Genomic DNA, 27361 nt, shown 5'->3' on the forward strand with positions numbered 1-27361 from the left:
GTCATTTGACTAAATCTCTGACCCTGTTTAGTGAAATCACAAAATCGGCCAATAGCCACGCCACGTTTCGTCATTTCACTAGGTTTAGGGATTTGATAAAATCCCTGAACCACGACAGTAAGTCCGTACCTAATAATTAAGTACCTACAAATATTAACTGAGAACCATAAAACTGATCCTATTTGAAGCTTCAAATAGCTTTGTAGGGTAATCTATATATAGAACGTTATAATCGCTACACATTAATAAAAAGAAAAGAATACCACAGTATCCACAATCGTCGTGTCGTACTAATGATATAGTTAATGGTATATTACAAAAGTAGTAGACAAAAGAGTTGTACTCGTACAGTGAGGTTAGTGCGGGGCGCGGGGCGCGGAGCGCGGGGCCGGCGCCCATTGGTCGCGCCCACACCGCGGCGTGGGAGGAAACTCAGAAAATCCCCGAGACAGTTTTTCTTGATCACGTTCCAAATTCGAATTCTAAAATTTCTAAAAGCTTTTAGCGTCGTCTGTCATTTTACTTAGCGTCTCGTTATTATCTCGTGTGCTTTATTTTTGAATACGAAATGTGAACATGTCGCGATTGATTGATTCTCCGGGGAACTGAATGTGTATTCAGTAGAAAATTTTGGTGGATTTTTAGCTTGCCACGTGTCTTAGAATTATGCTTTTATTTTCTTTATTAGATTCTTGATTTAGTGTTAGCCAACTCTACCATATTATATGATTGTTCGACAATAGAAGAAAGGAAACGATCAATTTTGATGGAATAGATTCGTGGATAGTATTAGTGGTTTCTAGACAATATTCCTTACTGAGCTTATCCTGGAGGACTTTCCTAACTGATAAGAGGCTTAAAACTGATATCATCTAGGTGCCTAATTTGATGACAAAGATGACCAGCTCTTCTGTATCTGCATATTGACTGAATTAAAGTAGTGTTGAAACAGTTGAGGCGTGGGTGCAGTGGAGGGGGGGATCGTGTGGGCGGGCCGCAGTGCTAGGCGGGGCGCAGGGTGCCGCGGGTGCCGGCGCCCGCTGGCCCTCGCCCACCGGCCGCAGTCGCGCCGCACTCGCCGCCGCCGCCGCCGGCGCTCACTCTAAATACACAAATCTAAATTACGAAACTCACCTGTAACCAAGGTGCATGCCCTAAATGATTGTGGGTAATTAAGCCACCCAAATAATTGCCGTGAAGGAAGCGCAGCGCCCCGTCAATTAGTGGCACCTGGCCCGCACGCGCACGTTAATTCGCACTCGCGATAAACTGCACCCGCAAAAAAGGCCGAAATAAACTGGAACCGATGCACCTGCGGCAATCTGCTCAGTCGCGTTGAGCCCGGGAGCCTCGCCTCGCGTCTCCGACATGATCATGCTATTCAAGGGGAACAGCAGCAGGCTGGAGCACCTCATCGAGAAGATACAGGCGAACAAGGAGAACCACGACGTTACGTCGGAGGACTTGAAAGGTGAGCCTAGTTATAGAAATAGAAATATTTATTAACTTAAAAACACAAAATACAGTGGGGAAACAAGCCTTTGGGTTCTGAGCTAGGATATCCTGTGTTGCAGAACCCATTGAACCCATTATAAAATTAAATTAAACTAAATATACCTTACTTAACTACCATACCACCACCATACCATATCATTGGGTTTGTTGTGGACGGACAAGTTGTCATATTTAAACATGACTACTAGCACTTTAATGTAGCAGTTTTTGTTGTTATTACTGGTCATAACACTTGTTTATGGTTTTATATGTGGTCGACGTCTTTTTATTGACTGTTTATTATATACGTAAAATAGTTTGATATTAAATTCTAGTCCAGGAGACTCTGGGATTTGGATTCAATTGCGATGTGGGTGATGCTGATGGGCCAGTAACCTGTCACAGCGATATCTCAATATCAGTTTCTTTCAACTCTCTAATTGCTAACAGGGGCACTGAAACTTGAGCAGCTTCATGTGCTGTGCTTACCCTTTTTCGGATTATAATTTTAGGTGTTAATCTTGACATTGTTTTACGATTAGTAAGAAATTATCCGTTTGAAGTAAAGTAAATATTTATTGCGAACCATGGTATGTACAATTGGTGTTACAATATATATATAAAAAGATTCACATGGACCCCGGTGGGGTGTAGCAAAGTCCTTATAACTAGGGTTTACAATATAGAACTTAACTAGGTAGGTACCTACTGTAAAATAGGAACACTCATTGTACGGGAAAGGTAAGATTATATTTTTCTGTCTTCCATAAATTCTTGTATCGAATAATAGCTCTTTTGGATTAGGTGAGTCTTTAGTTTAGTCTTCACTTTATCAACCTACGCACGCAGTATCCCCCCCCCCCCTTCATTTTATCAAATTTAATACTTATTCCTTCCTTGTTAGCCTCCCAGCGAAAAGACAAAATACTGCTACGGAGCTCGGAGGCTCTACCGGAAACGCAGAAGTTTTGTAAACTGTGGACGTTTTTCTCTGTCACTCTAATTACGCGTTAATTGGAATAAAGGAGAAATTTAATATGTTCCCCTCCACTCCTCAGTAGTAGAAGTTAATGAAAATGAATCGAAAGAAGAATGTGCCAATGGTATTGAAAGTCCGAGAACATTTTTGGCAGCGGAAAATTTGTAATACATAAATTTATAATTTTGCAATACCTATTCTTATGTCTTGTATATACCAATGTCTTTTTAAAGTGCAGGTCCTGTTTAATCCGAACCTCCTCTAATCCGAACCCCTCCGTAATCCGAACGCACTTCTTCCCTCGAATCTCAAATTTCCTACAAAATGCTCTCTCCCAAGTAGTCTACAACTGTCAGTCTCATTATAATTATTACGGTGCATCAGCAAAACAACAATAAATGAAGCGTTAATTAATTGGAGGAAGCGGTTCGGCACGCGCACGCGCCGGCGCCGGTCAATCCGCCTCAATCTCGAGCGAGACAACCGAGCAGGTGGATTTGTTTTATTACAACCTTTCGTTATTTATTTTATATAAACTATTTTGTTTTCGTGTTTTCACGCTGAGGCTTTTGCCAGCAGTGAGACGCTCGAATAGGCTAGACTCTAGCCGCTAGAGAAAAACCTATTAATGTTTACCAATTACCAATTATCATTGTTTACCAATTACCACTTGAATAGGCTAAATATATTTCGACATATCTGATAGTAAGGACTCCCTGGAGACACCGGCTGATGGAGCAGCTAAAAACCTACCTATAATTATTTAAAACTAAAATTCAGTAAAGAATATTAAGTAGGTAGAGACGGGTCATGTTCATTTGGCAACGTTTTTGATAGCTCGGGGGAACAAAACAAGTGTTAAGTCAACGTCATGATTATTTCAAACAAATTTGACGTTTATAATAACATTTTCACTGGCGATCTGTCACAATCGCTGCCAACTGACCTTTTTGTTTGACTCTGGGGAGACTGCTTTACGTTTTAGCCACTACATAGTGCATGACCGTTAAAAAAACAGAATATTAAGAGTAGATGGGCCGAATACGGACTTTGCCGAGTACGAATATTCGGCCGAACATTCGGTTCAGCTGTTACCGAACCGAACATTCGGCCTGCATACCTGCATTTAATACCTGGCTTAGAGTTAAAAACTTTTCAATGGTTGGTAATGGGTACTAACTAAGGTTCTTAATGTTCCTATAATTTAGTGCATAAGAGCATTTTGATTTTTGTTTCTTAAGCTACGTTATTTTTACTTTTTTACATAATTATTGTAGGTACTTATATTTAACGCATTTTTAACCCCCTTTGGTCCTTAGAATCCTGAAATAGGATGTTATTATCCCATGAATTACGAAACAACTTGTGCTATTTATTTACTTTGTTTATTCGGTAAATATTCGGCAATGTAGGGTCAACCCTCCAGTGAATGAACCCCCCCCCAGTGAATGAACAAAATTACGTTTTTTGGCTAAAATAAGAAATACAATTATTTCTACCATTTGACTTTTTTTTCCTTTATTGGCAACTCTGTTTTCTATGCAATGGCAACACTTGGTATATTTATTTTCATCTAGTTTCAATATAGCCGACGTTTGAAGTTCACGTGTTTCTGTTTTTGAAGTTTTGTATGGAGAAATTAAATCCCCGGTAAGAACAGTACATGTTTGGAGCAACATTTAAAGTGTTCATTTGATATTTATGAGTAAAAACTTTTGTTATTTGGTTGAAATAAGTGTCAAACCTTTTAAAAATGTACACTTCAGTCCTTTATTTGCGATTAATTCATTATTTTTTAGTGTTCCATTACTGACTTATCAAATGTTCTAAAACCAGTAAATGAACAGAGTGTTCATTTACTGGTATTGACTCAATTTAATTTTTTGTCTAAATTTAAATGTTAACGTGATAGTATTAAGCTTGTTTTTTGAAATACTGCTCATACAACTATTCTGATCCTTTCGGCCAGTATTGGAACACAAGTGTTCATACATAGGCATGAAAGATCTAGTGAATGAACTATGGAAATTATGCTTTGTTCATTTACTAGATTTCGACTAATTCTATGTATGAACAGCATAACGACAAATATATTTTCATACATTGTGTAAGTTTCAATTCGATAAAATCCTTTTTTTTCTTTATATTATTCATTAACAAGTTTTTGAGTTATTGGGACAATTCATGCTATTTGTATATTCTATTTTGGGTCAATATGGACGGAAAAAAAGATATGAACGCTTTTGCTATACTCCAAAAGACCTAGAAACTGCTTTAAATACTATTATGAACGGTTCAATGACACTAAAAAATAGCTAGTATACAGTTTAATATTCCGAAATCGACACTTCATAATATGCTGAAAAGCAACAAAAAGAAGAAGAACAAACAACAAGACAGAAAAAGAAGTGATAATGCAGAATTACGGAAGAGAAAATTAGAAAATAAAAAAGAAACCCAGTTTAAAAAAGACAAGGTGGCATCTGGTCAGCCCAAACCAAAGAAACTTTGCAAAAAAGAAACTCAAGCAACGGTCATGATTGATGAAGACATAATATAAGGTGCTAACAAATTTGTCACGGATATTTTAAGGGACGTTAATGAACATCAAAACAATGAACTTTCACTAGAAATTACTGAAAAAAATGTTTTTTTTTTGTTTTCTTACCTTTAACAAAAAAAAATATTTTAATTTATTTTCTAAATAACCATCCTCTGTAATGTAATTGCCTGTCAGGATGTTTAACAGTGTCTCTCATGTCACGTTAACAGTGTCTAGAGAGGTCTCATTTAATAATTTTATTAACGGGGTGTTTTAACATAGCATATTTGTTTCCTAGTTTTCTCTAAAAAAACATAACAAAAAATATGATGTTTCATACATAAATATACTCCAGGAGCGGAGTACTATCAGCCGTAAAAATATCCGTGACTAATTTGTTAGCACCTTATATAGATATAATATTACAATATTGTATATTTTACTTACATTTTTGATCTCTTCAGCTTGTACTTAATCATAATGGTTAACGAAAGCATAATAAAATAATATGTTTCTATTTGTAAACAATGTTCATTCACTGGGTTTTACTGTGTTCATTCATTCGATTTTTTGTTCATTTACTAGGTTTTTGGTTATATTTTGATAAATGCTCGTATATCTCAAAAACTATTAAAATAATAAAAAAATCACTGAAACTATATTCTTGTTTATTAAATGAAGATTGAATACACTACATTAAATTATCATAAATATTAATAAATTTTGAAAAATGAATTTTCAAAAGTGAAAAATTTCTTAAGTGTTCATTCACTGGTGGTCTTACCCTAACTGAACTATTCGGCCGAATACGAACATTGAAAAACTTGCCGAATATGCCGAATACCGAATATTTACCGAATATTCGGCCCATCTCTAATTAAGAGCTGTAATTGATTATTTTAGTGGGTCATAAGTAATAAGATACACACGTGCGTTGATTAGTATCTGTTTAGCACATTCATTTATATTATTTATATTCTAAGCCAACAACTTATTAACATATTATATATATTCCGGGGTTCGTAAATGTCGACAGACATTGCCGTGCTGTCCCATTTTAATTAGTATGTCTTTATTATAAGCAGATGCTTAAAATTATATCGATAATGATAATCATAATATTTAGCATAACCGTTTTGCATAACGACTCGAAATTACTGATATGAATGTCCACAACTCTACATAATAAGGCCCAAAATGTAGAAACAACCTTGTATTTACATACATACATACAATCACTCCTGTATCCCATAAAGGGGTAAGCACAGCACATGAAACTACTCAAGTTTCAGTGCCACTCTTGGCAAATAAGGGATTGAAAGAAAACGAAACTGTGACATTGCAGTGACAGGTTGCCAGCCTCTCGCCTACGCCACAATTGAACCCCCACAGTCGACTTCTACGACACCCACGAAAAAAAGATGGTGATGAAATTCTCTTAACCTGTCACCACACGGGAACTGTCTTCAAAATTTTGACGTTTTGGGCTCATTTTACTCAAAATCGTTTGACTAAATCCTAAATCGGTTCAGCGATTATTGATTCTTCAAATCTTCATACAACAGTTATTTGTTTTACAAGGGGGCAAAGTTGTTGTTTAACCGCACGTGCCAATAATTGATACCCGAGCAAGCGAAAGATTCCAATATTAATCAATAATCAATTATAATATTATTACTGGAATCTTGAGCGTTGGGAGGGTTTCATTCAAGGCACGAAGGTAAAACAAAATTTGCCGCCGAGTGAAACACAAATTACCACACCAATACGAACAAAAATACTGACTATAAAACAGCAAACTAAATTAAATCTATCAATTTATTCAATATTTATGATTCAAAATTATCATTTATAGGTAAATTCTACCAGCCAGCTCAAGATGTCAAGTTAAAAGGCCGTAGCAGGATAAGGGAACAAAAAGTGCCCTTTATGATTAGGAGCTGGTTTTTTTTTCTATAGTTACACTTAGTAGTACGATTGTGCAAAGTTTTGTTGAAAAATTCCCAGTGGTTCAGCCAGCAGAAGAAAAAAACCAAATTCATGAAATATGACTTTTCTCTAAAATTATTTAACTTTATCATACAATCTTTTTTTCATTTCGGTTTACTAAATAGTACTTACAACCTGGAAGAAATTTGAGTCTCCAACTATAATATTTCTGCAAAAATTTTTTTTTTAGTTTCTGAAGGAGCGACCACTCTAAGTGATACTTCTAAAAAAGCCTTATTTAATGATCTGTCCGTCATGTAAGTTTGACAGTTAAAATCGAAAAGCAACAGTGTCAAAATTAAAAAAATAATGTTGGTTGGATTTTGTTACATTTTATTGTTATACCGTTCTAACACCGCCAAATAACTTAAAAATATATTTTCTGTGTGAATGTGTAAAAATAAAACAAATTTTTGACAATATTGGCTTTAAAAAGATATACAGGGTATATTTTGATAGCAGGTCAGTGAGGGCAGCTACCAGATCCCGTGCTGCTACGCGAAAACAGTCTAACAGTCTAAGGAGACATTCCATCTATTTCAAATTGATGAAGATTGGCGTTTACAGATTTTGGAAATAACATAGCCTATACCTATGTTATTTCCAAAAGTCATTTTTCAAAAACTTTTTTGATGCCAAATGATCCCATACCCTTCAAGGATCAAAAGTTTGTATGAAACCAAAAAAAAATCCGGCTAGAAATCCACAAATCGAGAAAAACATTTCCCATACAATTTATATGAAAAAAATATTTTTTTATTTTTACATACGACTTACGGTAGGATTAGTACTAAGAAGATACAAATTGAAGAGAACTTTCCCCATACATTTACTATGGAGAAAACGTGAAAATGTATTATGTAATGTAATGACGCCAATTGGTCCTGTTACATTGAAGGACCGTAATAATGTATGAAAACATAACAGTAATACAAAATAATTGGCTTCAAAAAGATATACAGGGTATATTTTGATAGCGGGTCAGTGAGGGCAGCTACCAGATCCCGTGCTGCTACGCAAAAATGGTCTAAGGAGACATTCCATCTATTTCAAATTGATGAAGATTGGCGTTTACAGATTTTGGAAAAAACATGATGGATTGAAAACATGGGGTGTGAGAAAAAAAGTCATTTTTCACAAACTCTTTTTTGATGCTAAAAGATCCCATTCCTCTCAAGGATCAAAAGTTTGTATGGAAGCAAAACAAAATCCGGCTAGAAAATCCACAAATCGAGAAAAACTTTTCTAATACAATTTGTATGAAAAAAATATTTTTTTATTTTCACATAAATTTTAATGCCAAACGATTCCATTCTTATTCAGTATCAATAGTTTCCTAGAGTACAACTTACGGTAATGTACTAAAAAGCCACAAAAAAAAATCCCCATATGGAAAAAGGTGAAAATGTGTTATTTATGTTTTCAACTTTTGTATTATTTTGTATTACTGTGTGGAAATGCTTCGTTTCGTCTGTCCCACATATGACAGGCCGCACTCACAGTCTAGCCTGTACACTCCCGCATTTTGTAGAGGAGTTTGACATTTCACAGGCCTCAGGAATTGGGACATCTTCTTCATAGGCTTGAAATAAGTTTTAATAGAAGCCCGTTTTAAGATGTGGCTGATCCTATCCGTGACCCCTCTGACAAAAGGGAGAATAGCAGGCCGGCGCTCGACTGTAGGGATCTTCAAACGGGCCTTCTGCTTGATACGCGGTATCTTGAGCTCGTTCGCCAACAGCGCCTGCCTGGCATGTGCAAGCTCCGCGGCCTAATGCTGGTCGTCACATATCTTTTGGGCTCTCTGAAACAAAGATTTGCCTACACTAGCTAGTTGACTGGGATGGTGGTGGGATTTGCCATTTAAGTACCTATCAGTATGAGTAGGTTTTCTATACACAGTGCGACCTAAGCTATTATCAGGATTCCTCAAAATGAGAACATCCAAGAAGGGAAGAGAACAGTCTTTTTCCAACTCCATAGTAAATTGTATTTTACTATGGATAGAATTTAAATGGTCTAAGAAGGTTGAAACATTACTTTTAGGAAGTATAGTAAAAGTGTCATCTACGTATCTTTTAAATATCTTCGGCTGGACGGCAGCCAATGAGAGCGCTCTCTCCTCAAAGTCCTCCATGAAGATGTCGGCGACTACTGGAGACACGCGGAGACCCCATTGCCACGCCGTCCATTTGAAGGTAGAATTCACCGTTCCATAGCAAGTAGCCCGATGTGAGGCAATGTTCTAACAATTTGGCGTAGTTCTCAGACATGTTCTGCTCTCTCAACCTCTAGTAGTAATGGTAAATTTTTTGAATATTGTATAACTAGCTTTATTAATAGTGTGTGAACCTGCCTTAGAAATCTATATTATTTGTGGTCATGGTTCGTTAATATTTCTTGTATGTCGGTAGCTTTTGCACATTTTAATTTTTCCTCAGTCACCTGTTGACCACGAACGCTGTAAAGAGTTCGAAACGTCGGGATGTATTTTAAATTCATTATACGCGATTTAATCCGTTTCCATAGTTTTATTTCATTGTATGATAGAGTTAAATACTTTTAGAGAAAAATCATATTTCATGAATTTGGTTTTTTTTTCTGCCAGCTGAACCACTGGGAATTTTTCAACAAAACTTTGCACAATCATACTACTAAGTGTAAGTACTTAACTATAGAAAAAAAAACCAGCTTCTAAACATTAAAGGGCATTTTTTCTTCCCTTATCCTGCTACGGCCTTTGTAAGAAATTACTTTGCACTCTTGTGGATAAAATGCAATTTTGCTATCTGTTTTCGAATAGCAAAGTAAGCCTTTACCAGTTGGTGTGGTGAAAACATTTTTACCTCCCCTTTAATTTTTAGGGGATATCTTTTAGAAAAAAAGTCTTATGTGCTGCTAATAGGACAGTGAAGAAATGGTGATGTAATTTTTTATTAATGTAACAAACTAGCTCGAATGATGTAGATATCAACTATTAAGATAAAGTTGAGATCTCTCGCCACCCACCCCCAAAATTATATATTATTAAAAACTAGTGGCTCCACTTCTTTGACCCATCTCAGGGTTCTAAGACCGATACCTATTTTTAACCGCCTTCCAAATCTCAAAGGAAGGGGTTCTCAATTCGTCTGTATTTTTTTTTAATTTTTTTTTAATGTTTGTTCCTCGATATCTCCGTCGTTACTGGACCGATTTTGAAAATTTTTTGATTTTTCCCATTTTTCTCAGAACCCAGTTCTGGTGGTGTAATCCTGGAGAATTCGAGAGAACTCCTCAAATCTGAAAGGCATATATATGGTGATTTTTGTGTTTTTAAAGGAACAGCATGCATTTACGTACGGAACAGTGACATTTGGTGCAGTGGAACTCCTGATGATGGTCAGAATGGAACTCCTCAAATCTGAACGGCACACTTATAGTGACTTTGGTATTTTTATAAGAACAGCATGCACTTACGTCCAGAACAGTGACATTTGGTGCAGTGGAACTGCTAATGATGGTCAGAACGGAACTCCTCAAATCTGAACGGCACACTTATAGTGACTTTGGTATTTTTATAAGAACAGCATGCACTTACGTCTAGAACAGTGACATTTGGTGCAGTGGAACTGCTGATGAAGAGCGAGCCGCCCCTGGTTAGAGTTCCGTTCTGATAATCATTCTCATCTGTAAGTACTTCAGTATCATCCAAATTTCAAAATTGGTTCAGAAATGACGAAGATATCGAATAACAAACATTAAAAAATATACAGACGAATTGATAACATAATCCAACATTTAAAAGTATTTATCACCAGAACCCCAAAGGAAGGCGGTTTTTTTTTCTTAAAAATTATTTTATACCACGTCGGTGGCAAACAGGTATACTTCCCGCCTGAAGGAAAGCGGTCACCGCAACCTATGGACGCCTGCTACTCAACGCGTTGCCGACCCATTAGAAACTTGTTACACTCCTTTTTTGAAGAACCCCATACTGTAGTTCATCGGGAATACCTATAACATTTGAGTTCATTATTAGTTATCGATTGGGCTTCTATTAATTTAGATGGCTTGTACGTGGATATTTATTGTCTAAGAGCAAGATATCTCAGTAAAGTCAAGTGAGCAAGATGAGGTCAAATGTAATTCGAATTCGACTTAGGTCCTAGGCGTAGTGATATCACGTAAAGGACAATAAACGGCTCGCGATCGGCGTTGATTGCGCAGGCGCCGGTCGAGGTGTCCCAGACGGCGCAATTAGGATGTGCGCTTCCGCCGCCCACCGCCGCCGGCGCCACTCGCTCACTTGCACGGCTTGCGTGGTGTAAGTTACTGTTAATTATACCACCAATAGCGTATGTAGTCTGTGCGATCTAAGCTCCGTTAACCGTCACTACATATCAATTCCCACAGAATCCCAGGTCCCCGTAGCCGAATGACATTTCTGCGACGCGAAACGCCACCGAAACGCAGCAGAAAAGAAATATTGTCTGGCTCTGTCGCGCCAGTACGCAAGAGCGATAGGGATAGATAGCTACGAAAGAGATATTATCATGAGCGTTTGTGCATTCGGCTACGCACACAGTACGGTTAAAAGCACCAAAAAAGGCCCACTTCTTAAGATTGTCTTCTCTTAAAATATCGTACCTACTTTTTAAAGCACTATAAACCTAGTGAAATTTTCTAAACATAAAAAAGAGGGGTCTTTTTTATCTTCACTCGCTCACTTGCACGGCTTGCGTGGTGTAAGTTACTGTTAATTATACCACCAATAGCGTATGTATGTAACGCGTCTGTTTGTAAGCACCGTTGACCGGCATCGGCAGTAGAACAAGCCGCTACCCACAGATTCCTAATAGGAACGCTTTGTTACACTGGGCGGGTAAGATTATCCCATTTCCCAATAGGAGGCGAGATAACAAAAATGAAAACATATAAGAAACAATTTTCAGCTTACTTACCATGCGAGTAGGTACGTTTTCTCTAAAACTGAAAAAAAAAATTAAAGCTTCCTTCATGACAATCATGAGTATCATGACAGACGTCTATATCTTCTTCTTTTTCAACCTAGCGTTTTCCCGGCCTAGCGCCAGGGTCCGCGGTCCTGCTCAGTCTTCCCTTCTCCATTTTGCCTGGTCTTCGGCATCCTTAGGCGTGAGATTGTTCTCTTGCATGTCCGTTCTCACGACGTCTATATGTCTATGATAATTAATTACCTAGGTACTCTTCTTCTTCTTTCTCCTCGCCACTTCCCGTTACTCGGGGTCGGCCTTCTTAATCTTGAGGCGCCACTTGCTCCGCTGATAAGCATCGTCGTGGGCTAGGCCCAGCTCTGTCATATCATATCTCTCTGAACATTCGTCATCCAAGTTTTTTTCGGCCTAATAATTACCGATTGGTTCAAAAACTGTTTAATAAACTTATTTGTACAGGAACATTGAACTTGCGCGTCTCACGACAAAGAAAGAAACAAAAATGGTTCACTTGGACCAACACACTACAAATCCTTTAACTTCACTTACCGTTAAACACACTTCCGATCCTAGAAGTAATCATTTTCCCTTTACACCTAGATTATCCGCTTGCAGATTACTTTCTTCTCAACCACAAGGCAGAATAAATCCTTTGCGTAGTTCGATTATAGATACTGATAAGCAAGTGTTGTAGGATGCAAATTGTAATCTAAATTGAACATCCAAAAGATCTGCAATCGCCTAGCTTGCTATTAAATAATTTAAAACTACAGTGGAATCTCGATAACTCGAATCTCAAGGGAAAAGCAAAAAAATTCGAGTTAACGAGTTTTCGACTTAACAAGAACTTCGAGATACAGTGGTTTAACTGCTGGAATTTCGACTTACAAAGGCGCGATTTCTAGGTATGTTTTTCGATTTGTAAAGTAAGTTTTATATTACGTACCTATACTTATTAGGTACAGTATTATATAACAAATGACACATAAATGAAATAAAGTCTTCAGTTTCCTTTTTGTACTCATATTTATTTATTTAATCTTCATTGAACAAACAACTTATGGTACAAAAGGTTTACTTTATTCCAAAAAGCATTCTCTACTAGTCAACCTTTAGGCAAAAAAGTATGTTGTAGTTAGTTAAGGTTAAATAAGTAAGTACTGACTACTGATGGATAAGCTTCACGAGATATATCGTGTCCTGTGACTCATGTAGGCCTAGCACATGATGGCCGCGGGAGTATGTCGCCGCGAGATAGATGACACATCTTTATGACATAAGGACAGGTAGTCTATCTCGCGGCGACATACTCCCGCGGCCATCATGTGCTAGGCCTACTGTGTCGACAAAGAAAAAACGTCAACAGCTGTTCGAATGTATTAATTGCACGTGTACAAGACAAAAACAATAGATTTGAAAGCCCTGAACCCGAACATTCATCGTAGATTTTATTGATATTATTTCTGGGAATTCCGAGTAAGACATCTTTTTATTTTACTTAGTACGACTTACAAAGTCTCCTTTTCGAAATTCGAGTTATAGAGTATAAGAATGTATTATCAATACTTCCTAGGGAATCAACATTTTGTTCGAGTTACAAAGTCTGAATAATTCGAGATACCGCGTATTTAGGGGTTCAGCGGAAGGGAATGGCATTTTTATTCGACTTACTGAGGGTTTCGACTTAACAAGGTTCGAGTTATAGAGATTCCACTGTATTAGGTGCAGTCTAGGTACTCACATATATTTTCATTTTCAAAAAGTATGTAATGTCATCATTATGGTAGGTATATGGTCTAATATCTATAATAAATTGTTTTGCAATGACGGCATGATGACAGTTTTCTACATATTCCGTACTTGGCCGTACTGACCAAAGTTAGGTGCTTGTCAATATCGTTCAAACAAATGTTAAAAGCAAAGCGGCGGTATATTAATATTTATGTACCCACGAACATCTCACTATTTGTACAAAAGGTACCATCATTCTGGGTCACATGGTCAAAGCAGAGGATCTAGATAGTGCGTAATGAAAAACCGGTGTTGCACCACAAACTTCTGTCCACGCGTTATCGTAAACTGCATCGAAATACATGATGGTGGTTTATGTTTAGGAACAAGGCTCCACATATTCTGCTTCATGGGTGATCTCAGCCTAAAATTATGAATGTGACATTTTCGAGAAATTTAGTCAAGTTACATCAGTTGTTAATGTTAAATAAAAATACTAAATGAAGGGAATGTCTGGAAGCGAGATTTAATTGCTTTATCTAGTTCTCTATTAATAATATTATTATATTCAAGCAACATCAACATCACGTCCAATGGGAATCTGTCTAAAGAAATCCTTCATATTCGCATTGCGTTCTGATTAGGAAAGAGTAAAAGGATTTTTTTTGATGCCAAATATGGCACTTTCACCTCCGGTTGGCCGACTTGGACGACCTGCACCAATGTTGAAGGCTTTTCTTTAACGCGATGGATTCGTGAACTGACACAGTTCGGCTGTATAGTTTCATCGACTGTGTGGCAGAATCCGCAGAATATTATCTGTAATATTTTTCTAGCGCATCATATTTTTCTTTTATTCCTTTAATTATGATAGCGCGATAGGTACTTCCTGTAAGGAAACACATGATTAAGTAGTGTCCTTTTAAATCCCTCATACAGTGAAATAGCAACCGTAATGGCCCTGCGAACGTCTAAATTGAATTGTTATCATTTTGGCCATTAGGCGCCGCTGGCGTCCGGGGCGTCGTGGGAACAGATGGATATTAATAGGCCTTGTTAGGGAACGGCGAGATTTGCCATTGCAAAAATGGGCTCTTAGACTACTTTGTATCTGCTGTCTTCGCGTCGTTGCGCTTGTGAAGTTTGATTTATGTCGCAGCCCAATAAAACAAAGAAAGTTTATATGTTGTCTTGTAATTAAAAACTACCCTGTCGGTTGTCATGTAAGGTACAGTGGGTCAAATCTCGACTAGGGGGCAAATGTAAGTGGTCCATTTTTTCATGTTTTACAATGTTTGCATTATTAACTTGAGTGTCCACCGGTTATATATGGTAGGCGTGTTTAGTGGATACATGTAGAACTTAACACCATAGTGTAATTAATAATCAGAGATCGGATTTTTGTGCGTCATCTCATACTAAAAGTCATTAAAATGACGTAAGTCACTAAGAATGTCGCAAATCCGTCCGATCTCTGGTATTGATAGAAAAATGGATCAGTTACAATTGTCCCACAGTCGAGATTTGCCCCGCTGTACCTTAATTAAAAATATGTGTCATTAAATATTAGGATCTAACTTAAAATTGGGACACATGATTAACAAATGCAAGTCATTAGTTTTACTTAGGTACCTATGTTGTTATTTTTTGTATATCCTAAACTAGTAATTTTATTGAGAATATCCCATTGATTATTATTTCTTGTTATTCATTTAAGATTATATATATATATGTACCTCAGAGCAAAAAATACTTAAATTACTACGTACATTTTCTTAAATCTGTGATATGTACCTACTCTTACTGTCATTATTAAAAACTGGTTGGTAAATAAACGAACGAATTAGGTATGTATTATAGGTAAAGTAAATCCATGCGGATACTCAACGCTAATCTGTAAGTTTAGTACTTTAGCAAATGCCCAATGCTCTACAACTATTTGCGACAATAAATACGAACATAAACCGAATTTATTAGTATACTCTCTGTATTTAGCATAGCCAGGGTAATTTTGTCTGCTTGTGGTGGTTTCTTTTGGCAGCAGTGGCGAAGCCCGGGGCCCTCGGACATTACTCATCATTTGCGGTGATACCGCTCGTCATTGCGGCCCATTCAATTTGTTTATATTTCACGCCACTCGAGGTGCTCCCGGAGATATATCGCCTTTAACGCTGAAATGTGGGGCTTCCTCGATATTTATGATGGCTTTATCTGAGCCTAGAGCTACGCTGTCTGCCTTATTGTGCTTTACAGCGCCTGTAAAAGCGTCTCAGTTGTCATTATCTGTTTATAACTTTTCGTGGATGTTTTAAAATAATGTCAGAAGGATTTTTGTAACTAAATGATAATTCATTATTTGTTTTGCTGAGCCCAGATGCAAATTAGGCATTATTTTTAGATATTTCTGTTTTCATTAATAATGAAATAGGTATCTGTAGCAGAATTGATACTTTGGTAATTGTGTCCGTACTTAACCGTTATGTTATTTGATAAAAAGTTTTAGTACTTACATTCATAATTATGAAATAAAACTATGAATATGGATTTAATCGCATACAATAAATTTAAAATACACTTCGACGTTTCGAACCCTTTATACGGCGCTCGTGGTCAAATGGGACTGAGCTGCTGCTTAAGTTCAGGGTGATTCTGGGTGATGTTGACCACGATATTCGTACTTTAATATATTTCTTACTTATTATAATTATAACCATTGTTGTACAGAGGCGTTGGGCAGCGTGGGCAGCACGGCGGGCAGCTCGTGGCCGTCGTCGACGCCGGAGCCGTCGCCGTCGCCGACGGCCGACGCCGAGCCCGCCGACGCCGACGCCGACCCGCCTTTCACGCTCGGCGCCACCGAGCACACGCCCTACCAGTGCCAGTTCTGCGACAAGGCCTTCCCCAGGCTGTCGTATCTTAAGAAACATGAACAGGTAGGTAGTTGTTTGTCGCCACAGCCAACCGACCCGCCCCTCACGCTCGGCGCCACCGATCACACGCCCAACCAGTACTAATCCTGCGACAAGGCCCTCCCGATGCTGTCGGAACCTAAGAAACATGTGCTAGTGTATGATGTTCGAGACCTCATTACTATACTGGGTATCGGGTGTTAGAGGACGTAGGAACCTACGAGTATTAGCGTTTCCGCTGCGGCGTCTGTGTGGTGTCGCGCCGTCACTTGAACTCCCGTCCAAGCTCGGCGCTACCGTGCCCTAGCCCTACCAGTACCAGTTTTGCAACAATGCCTACCTGAGGCTGTCGTATCTTAAAAAACATGAACAGATATGTGGTTTGTTGGAGCTGGTAGTTTTTCACGCTCGGCGTCACAGAGCTCACCAGATACCTAATTAAACAGATATGTGATTAGTCGTCACCACTTTTACCACCACCACACATGTCCTATACTAATTGCTTGTACCACGACACGGTCTTCACAGGATGCCGTACGAATACAATAAAGAGATACCTATCTGAACAAGAATGTTTCGAAATTATTGAGATAAAGACATTTTTAACGGATTTAAATATTTTATAGAAAGGGACGAGCAGAGCAGCTGAAAGTGTTAATAGCTGTAGTTACACACAATGGTGCAATGATTATCATTTAAAATCGCCCAACGAGTTATCTCAGGCGTCTTTTGCGGTAACATAACCCGGTTGGCGGGTTGAACAATGTGGCCATTAAATCCGTCATATCTATGAATTCACAGTCTAGTTTCTCCATGCAGCCACCGCGCTTCATTAGCAAGTAGATACCCAAAACGGCCCATTTACAGAGCCGGTGTGTAGATATGTATCTCAGCCGCCTTGCACCGAGCTGAGGTCTGTGACGTGAGGGCCATTACGGCGGCCGTACATCTCGGTACCTTTGTGCGCGCCGCTCGCCCGCGATCTCGCTGCGTTACGATTACAACACACACCGCGACAGATCTAGCTAAGATAGGACAAATAGAAACGTCACTTTACATGCTGCCGCTCCCCAATCCGCCTAGATACAAATCACACGTAAAGCGACAAAAATAACACCTCGCTATGATTTAAGCTAGCCAGCGCAATTAAATCGGAAAAAAGCTAAAGGATTTCATTAGATTATCAGAAGAAATTGCACAGTCGCCGTTGCGTCTCGGTAGATATCGATCAGTGCATGCGCAGACGCGAACTTGTATCTTAGCCGTGGTCGCCGACAAATGTATCGGGCGATGATCGCGTCGGGCTCGCGCGCGACAGAGCGGTGACGGCCGGAAATAGGCTCGCGATAACAACTCCCTAGCCTGCGCGCCACACCTTTATCATCGCACCGCAGCTTGGGAAAGGCGTTCATTAAAAATAAATCAATTGGCAGTCCACACGCAGCCATTCGTCTCGGGCGAGCAGCGCTCCGGGGAAATCGTAAAACTGTAAAGGAGAGTGCGTTAGGAATTGCTGTCGGAGTTAATTAAGACGTCTGATACGTATTGTATTTGATAGAGGTTGATCAGCCGGAGCGCAATCTGAGGGTAATAAAGCAGTCTCGAGCCGGCGGTGCCCGCGGTGGTGCGGCGACGGCATCACACCCACTCCGCCACTGGCGTACCAGGCCCCGTAGCCGAATGGCATTTCTCCGACGCCAAACGAAAGCGATACGCCGCTGGCTCTGTCGCGCCAATACGCAAACGCGATAGAGATAGATATCTACTAGCGCTTCGTTTCGTGAGCGTTTCGTGAGCGATTGTGCCATTCGGCTAGCCACCCTGACTTGTCTTATTGCGATTCCACTTCCAATTAAGTGGATCCGTGCTAGATTTTGCATTTATAACGTTATCCTTTCTCCGAGCTTGGTGTTTTATTCAATAAAGTTTAATGTAGAGCTTGACTTATTGAACAGACAAATACAACAAAGTAATCTATACACACATATAGCAATCAATCTAACTAAATATATTAGGTATGCTTCCTTTTTATTACCTAAGGACATAATTACTTACCTCAAGGTATTTTAAAGTGGATAATCATAAATAGAATAAATAGGTACCTATCATTATTCTATTCTGTCCCAGGCTGTTTGTTACGGGGTCTGCTATTATTAAGGGTCTATTTTGTAAGTATAACATTTGCTAAATCCTTAAACCGAAATTCATAGCAGTACCTAGGTATGACTGGGTTAAAAAAGTATATTTTTTAGGGTTCCGTACCTCAAAGAGGAAAAACGGAACCCTTATAGGATCACTCGTGTGTCTGTCTGTCCCTCTGTTACAGCCGATTTCTCCGAAACTACTGGACCGATTTACTTGAAATTTGGTACACATATGTAAACCTGTGGCCCAAAGACGGACATGTAATTTAATTAAATGAAATTTAATCATAGGGGTCACTTTTGGGGGGTAAACTTGAAAATTAAAAATCAAAGTTATTAAAACTATATTGTGTTATATATCAAATGAAAGAGCATTTTATGAGCATTTTAAAATATTTTTTTTAAATTTTTGATTTTGGTACTTTAGAAGTAATTTAAGAAAATAGACAAAAAATGACCATTCCCCCCCCCTTATCTCCGAAACTACTTAGCGTAAAATTTTCAAAAAAATACACGAGATAGCCCTTTACCTCTAGATTACAGGAAAACCTATTAGAAATCTACAGTCAAGCGTAAGTCGGACTTACGAGAAAAAAACTCAAATTAAGATTTTCACTCACTGACGCTGCAAGCAGTTACTAAACTTCTTAAAATTTTGTAAGCGTGATGGACAGGTAGAAAGAAATTAATTTCTGTCTTTTTTCTTTTTAGAAATTGTTCAATTTTTTTTTTCATTTGCCAAAATGACTTAAGTTCCAACTAAAAAGGAGGCGCTTAAGACCGTTTGTAAGTGGACTGAGTAAAATTTTGTTCAAATCGGTCCAAAAAAAGGTCTCTGTTGACGAAAACATAGAATTTGTGCCACCGACAGCCTAAATCTGAAGTCCATTTTGCTCTATCTCTTATCGTTTCCGAGATATACACGTAAAGTCTTGAAAGTGCGAAAAGTTAACTTTGCCATCACAGTCGTTCAGGCGCTCATGAGTTCTTTGTATGGAAAAGTCGAAAACCGACTCGCACTTGACCAATGTTCATAGAACGTTGTGGTCGTGTTCATAGAACACGGGTCCGCGACTGACGACGTTCGAATGTTTTGTTCGGAAATGTTTGAGGGTGGTTTCTCTGAAACGTCGCCGGCGGCGGGTGGTTCGACGGGCGAAGGTCACACGCCGTACGCGTCGGTCTGTATTCGTTTTGTACAATAGCAACGGACGGCGGGTGGCGTCTTGATATGGAAAATGACTGACTTCACTAAAGATAATGATGAACTCATTGAGGTAATACTAGAGAGGACACTGCGAGCAAAAAGTTTGCGCTACAAACATAAGTCCATGGACTTATGTTGCCTCAGTCAGTCTCTGCGCGTAGCGTGAAGAGGTTGTTTCTGCCTGCACACAAATAAAATGTAAAAATGCCTTCCTGCGCAACAAGATGCTGTTTAAGCCATACGAGAAAATCGAATAAAACTGACGTGTCACATTTCATCGGTTAGTATACACGCTATGTTAATCGATCTTTATTTAAGTAATTATTTCAATGAAGGGACGCGCTCCTCAAACGCGAAGATATCGCTGCCATTTTGTTGAACGAAATCATAGATTAATCGCATCATAATCGCACAGACTTGACATGTAGGTAATGAAGTATAGTAATTGTGATTATATTCTGTTTGTAATATATAAAAGAGAAATGTTAAATTTATTTCACGTTATACTTATGAATACTACATAGTTCTAACACGAGTCACGATATTTTCATACAATAATAACCTATGATTTTCTTCAAGGGCAATTAAAGTATATGAAAAACATCAATAATGTATTTTTGTTTCACTTAGTAGAACTTAAACATAGCACAATGTATGATAGTGCTAAAATTAAACTACTTAGTATTTTACAAAAAGTATAAAAAAGGTCTACACTAAGAGTGTCGCGTCTAGGTGGTCATTGGTCAAGTCTTTTACTCTATGACACGGTACCTCCCCACGCATGCGCCGCGCGCTGCCGGCCGGAGCACAGACTTTGTTTGGGGTGTCATTTCTAGTATGTTAGTACATAGTAATTCAATGGATGAATTGTACTTCTGTGAACTGTTTTCGATATTATCGAATATATGATGTAAATTTTTCTTTACTACAATGCAAGTGTTTGAGTACAAAGTTAAAAATATTACTTTCTTTTTGCCGGTTTCATACAAAAATATCGTTTGACTGTCTCTTTTTTTGGGTAAAATCAATATTTACATGGAAACGGATTAAGTCGCGTATAATCTTCTTCCTCTAAGAATTACAATGTAAGTATTTTTGCATTCATTTTGATCAGAGCACAACACAACAGTTCAAAAATCAGTCTACCAGAGCTTCTGAGTTCCGTCGCCGACGACGGGTGACCAAGGGTCAGAAAACCCACGCACCCGCGACCGACGGCGTGTGGCACAGCGGCACATGCGGCTCACATCCAGACGCCGCCGGGCGCGTGTGACGGGCCAGAGAAACCAGTAGGCCTAGCACATGATGGCCGCGAGAGTATGTCGCCGCGAGATAGATGACACGTCTTCTTCTAACTGTATTAATGACATAAGGACGGGTAGTCTATCTCGCGGCGACATACTCTCGCGGCCATCATGTGCTAGGCCTACAGGGCCTTAGGCCTAGGTGATTATCGCCGAGCCGCAGAGGACGCGCTGAGGGGGGGCGGTGCCTACAGCAGTTGTAGTTGTATGCATACCTAGCTCACGCGCCAGGGGCGGCTCACTCCGCTATCCTATCGCCGCGCTACAAGTATATCCTGGCGGCCGCGAGGTCGCGGCCTACTCAGGGGTGGCGCAGGCGCACATTCTCACGGAATGCACGTTCGCACTTTCTATTGTTACTTTACATCGCGAGGCTTTTTAAGCGATGTCCGCGGGTGGAATGGCTAATAATACTTAGTTAAATAGACATATTGAATAAAATAAATACCAAAAGATATTCTTATACAGATCTACTACTGATTAGTCCCACGGAAAAGTTCAATAAGGCTTGTGATGTTGGAACCTTGAACAAAAGTATATAAATACAGCGTATATACCTACCTAGCAAGTACTCAAGACTTGAATATAATAATATAACATTTAATGTGAGTATTAATTCGTTTGGATCCATTGGTAACCCTATCACCGGACGCCGCGCACGTGCGGCTCGATTCTTTGTAAGAATGTTGTAGGTATTTAAAAAGGCGTCATTTCGGAAACATCAAAGCAGTGGGCCTTCTGTACTTGTGCTATTATATATTCTGTGGCGCCGCGCTGGTGTCCGCGTGCGCTCTCTGCAGTGTGCGCTGCCGCTGCCACGAAACGTTTACCTACTCCGTGTAATACTGATAAAAGAAAGTATTGACATGAATTCACACGTTTCGGAAATGACTGTAGGTATTTCAAATATTTAGCACAATATGTTTTTTGCCTCTTACTGCCTATTATACAATATATACATACCTACTATGGCAATTCTATCACAGCGCAAAATATGCAGAAGCCGTGCAGAAGCCACGTGGTGGTCTGTGGCAGAAACTCAATAGACATTTTTAGAGTTTTTAAAATAAGTACCTAAGTAGGTACGTGAAGTAACATGGTAAATTAAAAAAATATCATTAGATACTTATTGCGAAGGTGTAAACAATTTCCTTCGTTTTGCCACATATCAATAATTACCTATCTATATTAAATTCATTAATCCGTATACATTACATTTTTACAGTACGGTAATACTTACCCCGTTATTCATAAACGTACACTAAAGTTATCAAGCCGATAAAGTTCGTTTGTCCCTTTCCGACGTATTGGTGTGATAGAAAGGGACAAACGAACTTTATCGGCTGGATAACTTTAGTGTACGTTTATGAATAAAGGTGTTAAAATTTATAGCTACGAAATTTTACATAAAACACCTACTTTAAAATAAAATAAAAAATGTTGAATTTGGTTAACATTATAAAAGATCTCACGCAAGCTGTGCTAATTAGTTCGCGAATTCGTCGAGAGGTGGCGCTAAACACAATTATGCTCATTAGAGAACCTATACTTCTAGCCTAGCCCAGTCTTTAGACTTATGTGAGTAACGTAAAAGTACCTAATAGTTTTGTAGGTACGGAACCCTCGGTGGGCGAGTCCGACTCGCACTTGGCCGGTTTTTAATCATAAACTATTTGCGTGAGTTCTTAAGTAGATTAGCTACGAGTTTAATTTCAAGAAGCTCATTTAAATAAAACATAACACAGAACAGGCCATTATGATACACATCAAGAGTAAATTTGTTGTCTAACATACCTATCGGCGACTACACGGTAGGCGCAGTGGGCAATCCTGACCCCGGGGCACCCGCGCGGTGTGAACCACTCCACCTGTGAAAGTCTCGGTGCCACTCGGTAGCCGCCCAGTGCCCATTCCACAGTTTTTATTGACCATCAACATTTTAAAACTTGTTTTTGGTGATCTTTACTCGGAAACATTCGTCGCGCGCTCTCACGGTGTTGTGGCAATAATAAACCGTGGTTATTCGCGTGTCTTTTCACCATAAACAGAGGTGGTGTTGCGGCGAGAGGCCGCCAGCAGGGCTCCGTGCACCCAGGGCCGGGCTCCCGCGGCGCTCCGCTTATTGACCGCTCGCACGAAGATCTCGATGCTAAATGAATTTCGCGATATGTTGCATCTGGTTCGCCACAGCGTGAATCAATATTGTAAAAGGTTCTGTATGTATGATAATGATAATCGTATTCTATTCACCATGGGATGCTATGCCATAATCACGTTTCTTTAATTTTCCTTGAGCGATCATAGGATATAAGAAAACCTATAGGACTGAAAGTGGAAATCTAGCGCCATGTCAAATAAGAAGAATCTAATTGGACAAAATAATTCGGTTTTTAAATGTAGGTACAGCACATATACATTAATCGTTAGTAACGTTACTCAGTTACAATTTTGTTATTTGGTTAGACTTAATAAAGATTATTCATAGGTACCAGCAGCATGGCCAGCATGGGCGCTAGTCGCGATTTATCGCTTTCGGACGATTGGATTTATTAATTCTGTCGGCGCAGGATTACTCCAATTAAGCCGGGGGAGTAAACATGCCGCTGTCATGTTTATGCCTTGTGTCTGGACCCGCAGTACTTGTAGCACCGGGTACGGGTACGCAAAGTAGTAAGTTCGTAAAGAAACGAACATGAAAACATCTGATTGAGGTATACTTTCTAGAACTCAGTATACTCATACCAGGAAGAGAATAGTGACTATGTTTGATGTTGTAATTACAAAATACTGACGACTTCTAATAACAATAACAGCTCGAGGGATAAGAAATTCTAAATATACAGTTTGTTATCAGTTATCACTTATCAATGTTGAAAATAAAACGTTTATGGAAAAAAGCATATCCCATAGATATAGGTTAAAAACCAATTGTTTGGCCGTCGTATTTTATCTATACATTCAACTTTTGAAAAGCTGTTGAAGGTATTTTAAACATGTACTTAGGTAGCGACAAGGAGAACGTCACGCAAAAAGAAGTACTTATCTAAGAAATTTATACAGTGGACACTGTGGTGACTGGTGAGACGCCAGTCGCCCGCGCGATCTGACATGCGACTCGAGGGTATAGGGCTATACATACTAGGGGCAATTATGTAATTTGAAAAGGGACTCTTGCGTAAAATTGTATCATAATATTCATGATGTTGTTTATCATAAGATCCTAACCAAACTTACTCCTTGTGAAAGTAAGTGACATGACAACCTACACAGTTTAAAAATAGTTACCTCATTTGGTGCAGTGCAACACCCCTTGATTTATTTATTTATTTATTTAATCTGTATTGCACAAAAGAAAAATCTTGCAGTACAAAAAGGCAGACTTCAATACGATACGATTTTGATACGATTTCAATGGATTATAATGTGTATTATGCATTAATATCATTGGAGAATATTTAAATTATACATACATACATACATACATACAATCACGCCTGTATCCCATAAAGGGGTAGGCAGAGCACATGAAACTACTAAAGCTTCAGTGCCACTCTTGGCAAGTAAGGGGTTGAAAGAAAATGAAACTGTGACATTGCAGTGACAGGTTGCCAGCCTCTCGCCTACGCCACAATTTAACCCATATCCCACAGTCGCCTTCTACGACACCCACGGGAAGAAAGGGGGTGGTGAAATTATACTTTAAATGAAATCCAAGGTATTGTTTTATAATAATGCTTCTTATCATGATTGTAATTGTCATTGCATCTACTGTTTCTCCGATACTATAAACACTAATTACCCAAATAGTATATTAGCAGTTCCATTTAAAATCAGGTTTCACTCAGACTCCTCCAGAATAGTACTACCGGATTTTCAATGCATGTAGCAGTTCGCTGGAATTCAGCTAATGACACTATTGTCTTATTAGAGTGACAAAGTCAGTGTACCTCGACATGTCATGCGTCACGCCTAGCGTGTGCGTCACTCCTTGAGGCTCCTAACTAATATTACAACAGCTACTAATAAATAAAATGGCATGGTACGTTTACACCTAATTTCATCCACGGATTTTGAAATAAAAATGGATATATAATTTCAACGGAATTTTGCCTAATACGAGAACAGATAAGTTAATACCTACGTGCATGTGAGTAGGTATACTAGGTATCACACTGCCACCTAATTTCGCTGTCAAAACCAGAGTTACCTTTTACTTTGGACTGTAAAATCTTTTATAATCGTTATAAATATCGGTATAGTTTAGTAGCTTTAAATAAAATCAATATATTTTTTAATGTCGTTATTTTATTACCCACTAACCCCCTTATTCATAAACGTTCACTAAAGTTATCAAGCCGATAAAGTTCGTTTGTCCCTTTCCGACGTATTGGTGTGATAGAAAGGGACAAATGAACATTATCGGCTTGATAACTTTAGAGTACGTTTATGAATAAGGGGGTAAGTCTTTAAGGTCATTATGGTCACGTCAAAACTGCCAGACATTCAAGTAATTATAGAAAATATTTTTTAAAATACTAAGCGAGTATAGCCCGTTCAATTTATTGCATAGTGGGATTCACAGATCGGTTTAAGCGGTCCACCTATTTAAAATGCAGCGAGCTCTTTGCTTAGATTACCTGATGTATGGTGTCCGCTAATGATTTAATTTAGATCGATAGCTTCCCATAGATCCTGCGCAGACGTTGCCTGTGAGTTCATTGGCCCTAAGTTTATGTACCCATTGAAATATTTGCTATATGTATATAATTATAATTAAGTATGTACACCTAGCCGCATATCTGCCTTGCCTCTATGTATTAATTCAATTCATATATGATTTGTTGCAATGTTTTTTTTCCAACTCACTACATCATTCTGTATCTGTGCAAACTGAGAGACCTAGGCACATTCTGAATTTAAAAAAAAACATCCGAAATGAATTAGAACTTGGCACCTCTCAGTTCTTTTGCCGGCGATGTTGACAATGACGTATATTCTTGATGTTTTATTTTGCCATACCTAAAAGTTATGTTTTTGATGGGATTTCTGTTTTCAAAGTTTTAAAGTAGGTATCAGATACGAAATTCTTCAAAAAGGTTTTTAGTGATCAACAATTCAACACGCATGTAACACACCTGTGGTGTCAGACGTTCTTAAACTACGATTAAGGTACAGTGAGCTCCGAAATTGCATTAAGAAATTATGAATTAATTAATTGATAAATTCGCCTTGCACTTTGTAGCTCACTGTACTCTACTATCAGGCAAGCCTTATCTAGATATGTTTTTTTTGCCACCGATCACCAGTACCACCATCAGTAGGTACCATCACAGTATCTTTTTTTTTAATTTTTATTTGTTTCACAAAAAGGCAATGTACACAAGCATACCATTAAAGTTTCGCCAAACTGTAAAACAGTGTAAGTATTCAAAATAACAATTAACCTAAATAGGTACTAGATACATTTGAGAATCAGAATCAGATTGCCTATGATGCCCATAATATTAAGATAGAGGGAACAAGTTGCTTTCTTGCTGACGGCGGAAGCGCCACCACTTAGTTCAATTAGGTCCTTTACACCGCCGGACACCGGTATCCATAATTGCTGCACAAGATACACTTACATTTTTAAATAGCTATTCATCACTGGACAGTCAATATTTTTGAGAAAAGAAAGAAATCACGGTGTCATTTCTCTGCTGACCTAAAAATTGTACTGTCGTAATTGTTACCGTGGTGTACTGTACCACTACTGCAGTAAGGGTAAGTAAATCGCATTGTAATTTAAATAGGTATGCCTAATTGAAAAATAATTTACTTATTTTTACAAACAGGCAAGGAGTACAAAATACAATTATAAATTCAACTATCCAAACTATTATAATTTAGGTAGGTACAGCCGAGTTCATAAATATGTGTACCTACATTTTTTCACCGTATTGCAAGAGTTAAGGTGGAGAAATGTACACATATTTATGAACTCGACTGTACTTTAGATAATGAACTTGCAAGTTCAACGATAGCAACTTATTCAAAAAAAAACTTTATGCGATGGCGAATTAGATACTTTAGAGGAATGATTATTTTTATATCCTTTTACGACCAAG

General features: G+C 38.5%; 1 protein-coding gene across 4 annotated transcripts in view; it reads left to right on the forward strand.

Annotated features, from left to right (window-relative positions):
* The window catches only part of LOC125225721 (zinc finger protein 423 homolog), a 138970-nt gene that overhangs the window by 101225 nt on the left and 10384 nt on the right, over positions 1-27361 (forward strand). For all 4 annotated transcript variants that reach the window (XM_048129558.1, XM_048129559.1, XM_048129562.1 and 1 more), the window contains one exon: positions 16415-16623. In XM_048129558.1, coding sequence (XP_047985515.1) covers positions 16415-16623 — 209 coding nt within the window. The remainder of the gene's footprint in view (positions 1-16414; positions 16624-27361) is intronic.

Source organism: Leguminivora glycinivorella, chromosome 4, assembly GCF_023078275.1.
Source record: "Leguminivora glycinivorella isolate SPB_JAAS2020 chromosome 4, LegGlyc_1.1, whole genome shotgun sequence".
NCBI classification, from domain to species: domain Eukaryota; kingdom Metazoa; phylum Arthropoda; class Insecta; order Lepidoptera; family Tortricidae; genus Leguminivora; species Leguminivora glycinivorella.